General features: G+C 42.0%; 1 protein-coding gene across 1 annotated transcript in view; it reads left to right on the top strand.

Moving 5' to 3' along the window:
• The first annotated feature begins 177 nt into the window (after window positions 1–177).
• CARNMT1 (carnosine N-methyltransferase 1) overlaps window positions 178–12,096 on the top strand; it is a 35,942-nt gene continuing 24,023 nt past the window's right edge. The window contains exons 1-9 of the mRNA XM_082497979.1: window positions 178–377; window positions 2,638–2,697; window positions 3,118–3,208; window positions 3,868–3,916; window positions 5,345–5,516; window positions 5,595–5,666; window positions 6,710–6,816; window positions 7,760–7,845; window positions 8,230–8,271. Of these exons, the coding sequence (XP_082354105.1) occupies window positions 2,669–2,697; window positions 3,118–3,208; window positions 3,868–3,916; window positions 5,345–5,516; window positions 5,595–5,666; window positions 6,710–6,816; window positions 7,760–7,845; window positions 8,230–8,271 (648 nt within the window). The 5' untranslated portion in view covers window positions 178–377; window positions 2,638–2,668. The remainder of the gene's footprint in view (window positions 378–2,637; window positions 2,698–3,117; window positions 3,209–3,867; window positions 3,917–5,344; window positions 5,517–5,594; window positions 5,667–6,709; window positions 6,817–7,759; window positions 7,846–8,229; window positions 8,272–12,096) is intronic.

Below are 12,096 nucleotides of genomic sequence, written 5' to 3'. Positions count from 1 at the left end.
TGGCAGCGGCGAGGCCGGAGGAGTGCGGGCGGCGGGCGAGCCTCGCCGTGACGCGACGTAGCGTGGCGTGGCGTGGCGCGACGCGGCAGCACACGGTGGGTTGCAAGGTGCCCCCGTCCCGGGCGTGTGACAGGAGCTTCGTGCCGTGCCCCGCCCCGCCCCGCCCCGCCCCGCCCCGCCCCGCCCCGGTGGTTGGGCGAGCCGCGGACAGCTCCGTTACTGGGCGTAAGGGGGGGGGGGGGGGGGTCCACCTGCGTGGAAGCCTTTCGGCCGGGGCGGTTTCTTCTGGGCGCCCTCCCAGAAGGTGTCTTCAAGCGGTGGTTGAAGGTAAATGCCAACCTCGGAGGTGCCGAAGTGTGGTGAAGTCGCGGGGAGAGGTGAGGGGCTCTGTGGCAGCCAGCGCGGTCCCCCCCCTTCTCCGCCCCGCCCCGCCTTGGCCCCTCCGCTAGCCCAGGCCTGTGGGGTCGGTGCCCGGGAGAGACATCTCCTAGCCGGGTCTGGTGTTGCCCAGAAGGAAGCGTGCCACCGGCAGTTACCCGGTGCTGGAGCTTTGTCACGCTATGCTGTTAAAACCCGTGTGGTGGCGATTCCGTGTTGGGGTTATCATGGGAGTTATGTGCTGTTTAAAGATGCGAACTGAACCCAGTAGAGTAATTTAGGATTTCCGTGTTGCAACGTTGGTGACAGATTTGCTTTTGCAATTCGTGTTATACGTTACTCCGGGGGGGGGGGGGGGGGGGAGGGGGGAGGAAGAGTTGGTGGGTTTTTTTCATCCTGGTGGTTTTTGCCTTGAGCTGGGATTAACTTTTATACAGACAATGACGTAAAATAGAGTCCAAAGCTCGGCATGTGTGTCCAAATGTTATTTAGTTTGTTACATAGCATTTTTTTGTGGGACAAAGGCTAATCCTCTGGAATTCAAACCTTACTGGTGACTTTTAGAAAACTTTTTTTGTTATTGTTTTAAATGGACTGAATATCATCACTTGTTGAGAACAGATCATCAGTTTGAGCTCTTTGAATACATAGCCAATACCATAAATGTGCATCACATCATTGAACTTGAGAATTACAATGTTCTTAGAAAACCTTCACATGCTAACTTATAAAACTTGCTAGTGCCAACTACGGTAGGTATGGAGCACCATTGCAGAGCAATGGCTATCATACTGGTGATGGCTTGGACTAATCAGTATGTCTTTTTAAAAAATAAAAATAAAAACAAACAGAAAAAATATATAAAGCAACTTATAAAGCAACCATGCAAAGATCACATTACAGACCTGTGAAACAGTTGAACTTCCAGTCATTGCACCAAATGCAAAAGGATATTATTATTTCAGATTCCATGTATGTCTAAAACTTACTTTAACAGAAATAGTGTGATTTTACTTTCATACTAATGCCCTGTAACAGTCTTTTTCCATTATAGTACAGATACTTGTTTGTTGCAGAGTGGAGATGGTGTTACCTGCTCAGTCCTTTTAGGTCTTAGGTGTCATAAGCCTTACCTCCTTATGTGTGGCCCAAGAGGACAGAGCAGGTGAAAAACAGCATGTTTGCATGTGGTTAAATAGTTATTAATTGGTGTGTGCTCTTGGAAACCAATGTTTGACAAATGTTAAACTGGTTTGACAAACTCTGTAGACTAGTGCCACTGCCAAGAGAAGCAGCCCCATCGTCCTACTGCTACACCTTTTGCAGGCACAGGTAACAGCATGGTAAACTGGAGGGACTTTGTTCAGCTGAAAACTAACATTCTTCCCCTGCCTCCTCCTTTGCAGAACTGGTTTTCAGCTTTTTCAGATAGTTCATTATGGATTCTGCAAACACCTACTCCAGAAGAAAATTCTGGCAAAAGAGTCAGGGAAAGACACTGAAGGTGTTCAGCCAGCCAGAGCCTCAGGGTTGGCTTCTTGACAGCAATAGGAGATATGGGTGGACAAATGTAACCTTTTTCAGAGTTTCAGTCTTTGATCTTTTTTGGAGAAAATCAAGTGCTACCTAGTCCTTCTCAGTGCTAACTCAGCTAGGATAGCTTAAACTGCCTTTACGGTATTTTAATGACTCCAGATTATTCTGTGGCAGAGCAGAGGAGCACAGGTCTGTGCTGTTAACTCTCACAACAAGGTACGGGTGAATTCTTACACTGCTGTGTAAGAACCTGCTTACAGTCTTTGAACAGATTCTTTGTTATAACCCTTAATGATTTTTTAAAAACATTTCTCCTCAGGATTTCACTTGTTTCTTTTTCAAGGTTTTTGTTTGGTTCACCATCACAGCTTCTGTTTGTACATTCTGTTTTATACCATTAATACCTGAGCTAGTGATTGTGCTTTTCTTTAGGGACTTCTGTGATATTAATATTGGTAGAACTGAGTCTCTCAGAGTTCCCCCCAAGTGATTAAAATACAATCTAGGGTAAAATGATTTGAAATCTGTGATGCGGTATGTATGTTGCAGTTTTTTTGTTAGCATTACAACAAGCAGTTGAGTTTCTAACAGTAGCTTTGCAAAAAGAAAAAAAAGGACAAAAGGACAGAAAATAAGTCCTATCTATAATTGGTATTTCTTGATACAATAGCTGCTTTCCTTGTTGCTGAATTAAGAGTTTTCACTGGCTACTATTTTTGACAGTGAAAAGGAAGAACTGAGGAGAAAACAAACTATGAAAGTATTGGTTATTGGCCTTGGAGGGTAAGTATTAGCAAATTAAATTTCCTCTACAGCTCAAGACTGGTCTTCCTTTCAGAATGAAGTGATGTAATTTCTATTTCTGAATGGATATTTTTTGAAAATAGATTACAAATGCAACATATAATTGTGTCATTTTCTGGCATGTTAACTCTTAAGAAATTGTTCTGTCTCTCTTGGAGATCTCGGGTACCACCTCTCTCTAACCTCTTTCTTGGCACCGCTAGATTTATTGTCTGACAGCTTTCGGAAGCTGCCAGAAAATTTCTAGAGGTAGAAAGTATTTAATGTGAATAGACTTTTGTGGGGGTTTGGATTGTGTCTTTGTGTCTAACTATATGGAAATGTATGTGAGAGCTTGTACGTATGTTTAAAAGATTGATTTTTGTCTTGATGCAGTTTTTACTATGTTTTCTAACTCAGTGTGACAAATGGGGGGAAAACAACGCTGGCAGAAAAGCTTAAGAAAATGCTTCCCAACTGTGATATAATCTCTCAAGATGACTTCTTTAAGGTAACAGTATTGATGGAAAGACCTGATAGGTAAAAGTAGGCTTGAGTAGATTTTAGTATCATTTCTTCTCTTTCAGTTCTACTATTGGTAGACTTTTAAAATAGATGCTGCTTAAAATAATGTTGACTTCATGAGAAAGAGAAATAAAATGAGCACTGGGGTAATTGAACTTTCAGTGGCCAAAACCACCACGTATACTTGGCAAAAAGAAATTTACTGTCCTCTCTGATACCCTTTAAAATACGGAACAGGTGTATGTTGGATGCATTTTTCAAGATGCTCTGTGCTAATGAAGTTAATGATACTGTGTTAACCCAGCATCCATAGAGCAATAGATAGTTCTTTTTCTACCAAATCAAAACAGAAAAACAACTTTTGCATTGACATTGGAGTTGTTTGTTAAGGAGGGTGAAGGAGCTCTTATTTCTGAAGTAAAGCTCTAATGAACTTAAGAGGTATGATTTGGAGAATTTATTATTCTAGATTAAATAAAGTGTATTGTATTTTTACTGTTGTATGCAGCAGTTTAATTTTGAAGATAAATCCAACCAATTGGGATACAAAAGTGTATAACCCTTATGCTTGTAACTGAAGAATATATATCTCTGACAGTGGTCATAAAAGCAGCCTTGAAACTCTTCAATTTTTTTCCCCTTCAGCCAGAGTCTGAAGTAGAAACTGATGAACGTGGATTTAAGCTATATGATGGTCAGTAACTTTGATGCATTGCTTTGTATTGAAATTCTGTTGTTCTGAGCTTCAACACTTCTTCCCCTCCGCTCCCTGCCCTCTCCTCAGCAAGACAGTAAACAAATGGTTGTTTCAGAGCAATCCTTTGCTCAGTTACTTTCAGCTCACTGAGATAAGTAAGAAAACTTGCTGAAGTAGTAAATAGCTCAGGCTAGTGCTTGACCTTTCATTTTCTATTTTTAATCTTTTCCTCTATTTCTACAGTTGCGTCTGGTGCAGTGGCAAATGGTACTGTTCAGTTAGAAGTCTTGGCTTGCAGCACTGGCATAAGCATAACCTCATCTATGTAATGATGGATTTTTTTTTCTTTTTTCACTTTGTTAATGAACTCATGGGATATCACCATTTAATCTTTTTCATTGTCATATTCCAAATCAGTTAAAAGTTGTGTCTGATCCTGACACCTTTATTTCATGTCTGATCTCACATGGATACCAAATGTTTTGAAGTTCATGGTTAATGCTGGCTCAAGATGCCAATTTAGTCTTATAAACTAGATCCAGATCCACTTTAGGCCAGTGCTTTGGTTCAGGTCATATCTAGTTGTGAACAGTAGCTTATTAGCCAATCCCTGTTGATACTTGGTGATCACAAAATGCATTACAACATTTTACAGAAGCTTAAATTGTATATGAAAACTGACTGTTATCAGCTATGGTGTCTTTGTCTCAACCTCTAGACTTCATGAAACTGGAATGTGGAACTGGCAGGATAAATTGGACATTTTGGTTCAAAGATCTGGGTTTAATGCTGCTTTTAAAAGCTCCTCTAAGACATGTTTGCTCTTCCGTTATTCAAAGGCTGCCTTTTCTCTACCATTCAGTACTTACTCAATATGTTCTTACATGTCTGCAGACAAAAGCAGGTGCTACATTGTGCTGTTTTGCTTTGTATGCCATCCTCCTTTCAATCCATCCACCCCCACGCTCCAAATGCCTGAACCCAATAAAAAGCCAATGCAAAAAATTTTGAGCACCTGCTCCCTTCACCTGTGTCAGTGACAACTGACAGAAAGGTGGAGATCACGGAGTAAGTTTTTACAAGTTTTGTGGAATAGGAGAACAGTGCCTGCAGTTTCTGTCATCGAGGGATAGGCTGTGAAGTGAGTTCACACACTTTTTGTTGCCAGAGTTGAGAGACCACACCCACCAGAAATACCCCAATACTGGGGAAAGCTTTAGTTTCAGGGTATCATCAGCTGCAAACATGGAACTACTTATATGCGTGAGAGAGAATTTTTGGGGTAATCCTGTTCCCTTTCATTTAGATTTGTATGTAGATTATTTGGTTCTTACTGATTAACCTAGAAGTACTTAAGGGCTTGTTTCATTGTTTTTTTTTAATTCTCTATTTTTATGGTGTGCCTAACTTTCTGTTTCCATCTAGTACTTGATGCCCTCTATATGGATGAAATGGTGAAAAGTATTCACAATTGGATGAAAAACCCAGCAAGCTCAGGTGGTGTGACAGAAGAGATGCAGAATACATGTGACAATCTGAAAAATACAGATGATGTTTATATTTTGATTGTTGAAGGCTTTCTGCTGTACAATTATGAGTAAGCAGTAATATGTAACCTGGTATATTAAAAGCTGCCCTAAAAAGGAAAAGGGAACTAAATATGTTATTATTTTAGGCCGCTTAATGAACTGTGGAATAGAAGATTTTTTTTGACCCTTCCTTATGAAGAGTGCAAAAGGAGAAGGAGGTAAGATTATTCAGTTATTGCTCACAAAGGGTCACTGCACCCCCTAACCTGGAGTGGTTCTTTTGTACTAGCTTTTCTTTGGTGTTTGCTAAATGTGAGCTACTAAGATCACCTGTCCTCTGTGATTCCCAAGGAAGACTGTGGGTATTTAAACAACATTAACAAAAGCATGCAGAGATGTGTGGGGTTTTTTTGTTTTGTTTTCTTTTTCATTTTAGAGCACAGGGATATTAAAGTGTTAAATGTTTTACAAGCACTGAAAAGAGAATTTGTTGTCCAGATAAATTATTTAGGTTACTGACTGCATATTCGAGTTAAACCACTTTTAAAATGAGAAACGGTTAAAAAAATACTAAGCAGTCTTATCCTTAGTTGAATACAGGTACATGATGATTATTGTTAAAGTAACTATGTTCATGTGTGGTTTTAATGTACGCTTTGTTTAGCCTGTGCAGTAGTTGTACTGTATATCTGAATTAGATCATTGAGCCAGTGTCTGACTTGCTTCCAAATTTGGAGCAATACTCAGTGCTTGGAGCAATACGTGTGCACGAAGTCAGAATCTGTTGGCTGAGTGAAGAAATCCTCTATTGAACTGGCATTGTTTGATTCCACTTTCTTGGTTTCTCATTAGACTCATCATTAAAGGACTTTAGTGACCAGGCTGGAAGTGACTAGACAAAACTGCTAATCATCTAAAACTTGAGAAATCTGTATAGCCAATAAAAAAAGAGAAAAAGTAATTTGTTTTGCTAATGCTTTTGGTACAACTTAATTTATATGTAATATGTTTCTTGTTTAACAAAAAAAAAAAAACCAAACCACCAACTTTTACCTTATCTTGATTGCAACTTGATTGGCAGAAATAGGCAAGTTAGCAGGAGTTCATATCGCAGATTTTATTAAAACAAAGGAGCCTCCTTTGCTTTAACAGTTATGCAGCCTTCTAGTCTTTTTTTATTTTGGATAGATGCTCTTATTAAACCAGCAAACTAGGCAAAAATGTAAAACTTTTATGAGAAAGCAAATATATTTTTGTGTAGCACCAGAGTCTATCAGCCAGCAGATACACCGGGGTACTTCGATGGACACGTGTGGCCTATGTATCTGAAATACAAAAATGAATTGGAAGAGAATGCAAGTAACGTTGGTATGGTATCCTTAATTTTAAACTTATAAAATGCTGAAGTGTGGCCTTCATGTAGTTTTTGTTGGGTTGTGGGTTTTTTTTGAATTGGACAAAGTTTTCTTCAGATGTTTTTGTGGCACTTGGACAGTAGGTTTGTACCTTTGTTGGTTTATTTTTCAAGTCTATAGGGGTTTTGTATTTTTAATAATGAAAATTTAAAAAATAGAAATGTTCTGATCACTAATTAAGTCCATTTAACAAGCTAGTTTTTGTGTGCATGTGTGCATACATGTGTATGGCTAAATAGGAAGCTTCTGAGCTGATGCACTAGCAGAATTCTTCAGAACAGAATTGAAATCCTGGTTGAAGTCCTATGACAAGCTTAAGATACTTCCTAGTGCTGACTGTACATGCTACAGTCACCAGTCTTGCATGAGAAGTGTCAAGGCTGGGCCAGCTGATGGGGCAATGCCATGAGCTTGTGCAATGTTCACACTTGTACAGCTCTTGGGCTGCCTGCACCTCTGGAGTCGGGGCCAGCGGAAAGAGAAGTCAGGCGGTTGTTTCATCCTTACTGTGCAATGAGAATGGGAACCACAGTGCCCTTCCTTGACTTGCTCAAACCCTGAAGCTGAGGAAGAACCTGAGGTCTTCCACTGCATAGGAATCTTTCTGCTGAATTTTTCCATTGCTGTACTGTCCTAATGTTATTACCACCACCCTTATGGAGACTTTCATACCCCCAAAAATTGGAAATAAGTTCTTAGATAGGATAGCTTTCCATTACATTACTTTTTAACATGGAAAATTAATTCAGGAAAGAAGAAAAGAGAAGTAGTGTTTTTGGTTTTTATTTTTTCATCTCATCTGATGGCACCCATGGGAATACTGAAAACTTTACCAATTGCTGTAACAGGTAACTGGCATAGAACTCATGAAAAACTTTTTCTTTCATCTTTCTTAGTTTATTTGGATGGAACAAAATCCCAAGAGGAGCTTTTATCCTGTGTGTATAGTGATATAATAAAGGAATTAAAAAAGCTCAAGGGAGTAAGTAAGTAATATTACTTGAAATTGAATCTGGTTATCCCATTCCAAGTTTACAAGAAGCTAATCCTTTTATATGGAAATACTGCTAGGATTAATAGATCTGTATCTCCTTATGTATTATAGTCCTTATACATGTTTGCCCATTACTCTAAATCGTCACAAGCTATAACTTTTAAGTTCTTTGAAATTGGATATTCTGAATTAATAGGTGAATCCACTGTTATCTAATGATAAAATAATAATAAAAAAGGGGGAACAGAAGGAATATGGGGCAAAACATCAATGAAAGCAGACATGTTGGTAGTACTAGTTTCTAATATACAGTGAAGTCACGTGCAAACAGACAAATGACACAACAGGTTAAATGTGTACTTTTTATTTTAGATCAGCAAGTCACAGCATGACAATGTAGAAAGCCTGGGTTCCGTTTGATACAAATTGAAAACTTCAAGACTGTCATACTTGGCAAGCCAACCAACTAAGCCGATGTTACGTGTACGTCCAAAATACTGATTTATACAGCACAAGTGGATTTGTAGCAACTATTAACTCTGTAAGCGTCACATCTTGTTGAGTAGTATCAACAGTACGTTATTCTTTAGAATTCCTTTAATCAATCATGCTTTGGCTGATCTTTAAATCTTGTGTCAGCTGAACTGATCATGGTGATTGAAATGTAATGCTTTATTGTTAACAGTATTAAGAATCCTAAACCTGTATATAAGAAAAAGGTCATAAACAAATTAGAACTGCATAAAGCTGTGTTTAAGAAAAAGTGCTTCCAAATACTATTTTGTAATATTATTTTTCAGTAAAAATACTTCAGGTTGCCTTTGCTCAAATGCAGTGATGGACTGCCTGACTTTAAACTGTATTTTTGTTTTTATTTCCCTTTGGAAGGGGTGCAACTGTGAGAGATTAGCTAATACTTGGATGGTTGTGGTGGGCTGACCCACCAAGCCATTCTATTACTCCCCTCCTCAACTGGACAGGAGGAAAAAATATAATGAAATGCTCAAGGGTCGAGATAAGGACAGGGAGATCATTCAGCAATGACAGTCACAAACAAAACGGACTTGTCTTGGGGAAATTAATGTATTGCCAGTCAAATCAGACTATGATAATAAATACGAACAAATCTACAAACACCTAAGCTGAACTTCACTCCCAAATTCTCTACCTCTTCCCCCCGAGCAGCGCAGGGAGATGGGGAATGGGGCTTGTGGTCTGCTCATCACACATTGTCTCTGCTTCTCCTTCCTCCTCAGAGGCAGGACTTCTCACACTCTTCCCCTGCTCCAGCGTGGGGTCCCTACAATGGGGGACAGTCCTCCACAAACTTCTCCAATGTGGGTCCTTCTCACAGGCTGCAGTTCTTCACAAACTGCTTCAGCATGGGTGCCTTCCATGGGGTGCAGTCCTTCAGGAACAGACTGCTCCAGCAAGGGTCCCTCATGGGGTCACAAGTCCTGCCAGCAAACCTGCTCCAGTGTGTGCTCCTCTCTCTATGGGTCCTGCCAGGACCCTGCTCCAGTGCGGGCTTCTCACAGGGTCACAGCTTCTTTCTGGCATCTAACTGCTCCAGTGTGGTGTCCTCCTTGGGCTGCAAGTGGATATGTACTCCACTGTTGACCTCCATGGGCTGCAGGGGGACAGCCTGCTTCACCATGTGTAGGGCACGAGATGACTTCATTACACTAACCCGGGACAGTTCACCCCCATTCCCCCCACCCCCCTAGCCCCCCTACCCAGATCCAAGTATGTAGAGTCCCAAGCATATCTTATCTCTTTGTTATGGTAACCTGGCTACTTTACTTCCCTGCTGTCTTCACATACCGCCTGAACAGCCACCAACACGACCAGCTGCGAATCTCAGTATTTGGACAATTACATTACATCAGCAAGTTTGCTAATGAGCAAAACAGGACATTGCATATGTATATTTTTGCAAGGCTTTTGACACCGTTTCCCATAGCATTCTCCTGGAGAAACTGGCTGCTCGTGGCCTGGACAGGTATACTCTTCGTTGGGTAAAAAACTGGCTGGATGGCCGTGTCCAGAGAGTGGTGGTAAATGGAGTTAAATCCAGTTGGTGTCCAGTGACGAGTGGTGTCCCCCAGGGATCGGTGCTGGGGCCCGTTCTCTTTAATATCTTTATCAACGATCTGGATGAGGGGATCGAGTGCACCCTCAGTAAGTTCGCAGACGACACTAAACTGGGAGGGCGTGTTGATCTGCTTGAGGGTAGATTGGCTCTGCAGAGGGATCTGGACAGGCTGGACAGATGGGCTGAGGCCAATGGTATGAGGTTCAACAAGGCCAAGTGTCGGGTCCTGCACTTGGGTCACAACAACCCCATGCAGTGCTACAGACTGGGGGCGGAGTGGCTCGAAAGCTGCCTGGCAGAAAAGGACCTGGGGGTGTTGGTGGACAACCGGCTGAGCATGAGCCAGCAGTGTGCCCAGGCAGCCAAGAAGGCCAACACCATCCTGGCCTGCATCAGGAATAGTGTGGTGAGCCGGACTAGGGAAGTAATCATCCCCCTGTACTCGGCACTGGTGAGGCCTCACCTCGAGTACTGTGTTCAGTTTTGGGCCCCTCACTACAAGAAGGACATTGAGGTGTTGGAGCGTGTCCAGAGAAGGGCTACAAAGCTGGTGAAGGGTCTGGAGGACAAACCTTATGAGGAACGACTGAGGGATCTGGGGTTGTTTAGCCTGGAGAAGAGGAGGCTGAGGGGAGACCTTATCACCCTCTACAACTACCTGAAAGGAGGTTTTAGAGAGATGGGAGCTGACCTCTTCTCCCTGGCGACAAGTGATAGGACAAGAAGAAATGGGTTCAAGTTATGTCAGGGGAGGTTTAGATTGGATATTAGGAAGCATTTTTTCACTGAAAGGGTTATTAAACATTGGAATAAGCTGCCCAGAGAGGTGGTGGATTCACCATCCCTGGAGGTGTTTAAGAAAAGGGTAGATGAGGTGCTTAGGGACATGGTTTAGGAGTGGTGGTGTTTTTATCAGGGTAGTTTAATGGTTGGACTTGATGATCTTAAAAGGTCCCTTCCAACCTCACTGATTCTATGATTCTATGATTCTATGATATGTTAAGCAACACAAATTTTATTATCCACCACTACAGTGCTTTCACTTGAGCTTCACTCCCCAGCAGGGCTCCATTGTGTCGGGTCCCCATTTGATTAGCATCTGTGTCCCAGGGCTTCCACTGTGGTAATGCTATGCTTTCCATAAATCCAAATCTTTCACTTTGCTGAGTGCTGTGCTTTGTCCCTGAGGAATCCGCACCTCCTTTTCGCTCATAACACCATGGCCTTCAGCACAGGCTGCAGGGGAATCTCTGCTCTGGCACCTGGAGCACCTCCTCCATCTCCTTCTCCACTGACCTTGGTGTTTGCAGAGTTGTTTCTCTCACATGTTCTCACTCCTCTGCTCTGGCTACTGTTGCAGTTTTTTCCCCTTCTTAAAGGGGAAAAAACAGGCACTTCCACCGTTGCTGATGGCCTCAGCCTTGGCCAGCAGTGGGTCTGTCTTGGCCCAACTGGCACTGGCTACCAGATGTATAGGCAGCTTCTCACAGAAGGCAGCCATATAGCACCCCAGCTACCCAAACCTTGCCATGTAAGCCCAATATGATAGTGAAGGGAAGAAATGTTTTGTTGTTGCTTTTCCCATTCCTGCAAGGAACTTGTAGGCTTATGGTGCCCCTTTGATAAATTTTTGAAGTATTTTCTTACATGGAGAAATGCATGAGTACAACTCAAAATGATATGTTGGTTCCAGAGGAACATAAGGGATCCTTCTATGAATTGACAAGGATAGGAAGTGAAGGGTGAAGACTGAATGGGCTTGTCCTGGTTTGAGGTGAAACAGAACCAATTTTCTGTTCAGTAATTTTACCTTTCAGCTAAGCCTCTTCTAACTAACTGAACTGTCTAAAATTAACAGCATATTTGTCATACAGTGTCTGCTTCCAGAGCGATAAGGCCTGGTATTTATAATCAATACCAAGGAATGGTATGCGGAGAGGCTCTTGCTTATACTTATTGCTATAACACCCAAGGCCAGATAACTTGGTTATTGGCCCTGTTGGAGGGTTGGAAGGGGAAGAGCGCAGAGGGGTCCCACCTACGGGGAGGAGAGGACAGGACAGGTGACCCAAAACTGACCAACAGGGTATTCCATCCCATCTGCCTCATGCTCAGTATAAAAGCTGAGGCATCAAAGGGTCAGC

The sequence above is a fragment of the Vanellus vanellus genome (genome assembly GCF_965231255.1).
Source record: "Vanellus vanellus genome assembly, chromosome: Z".
NCBI classification, from domain to species: Eukaryota; Metazoa; Chordata; class Aves; order Charadriiformes; family Charadriidae; genus Vanellus; species Vanellus vanellus.
Note: the sequence above shows the minus strand (reverse complement) of the source record. Positions and strands in the feature narration are given on the sequence as shown.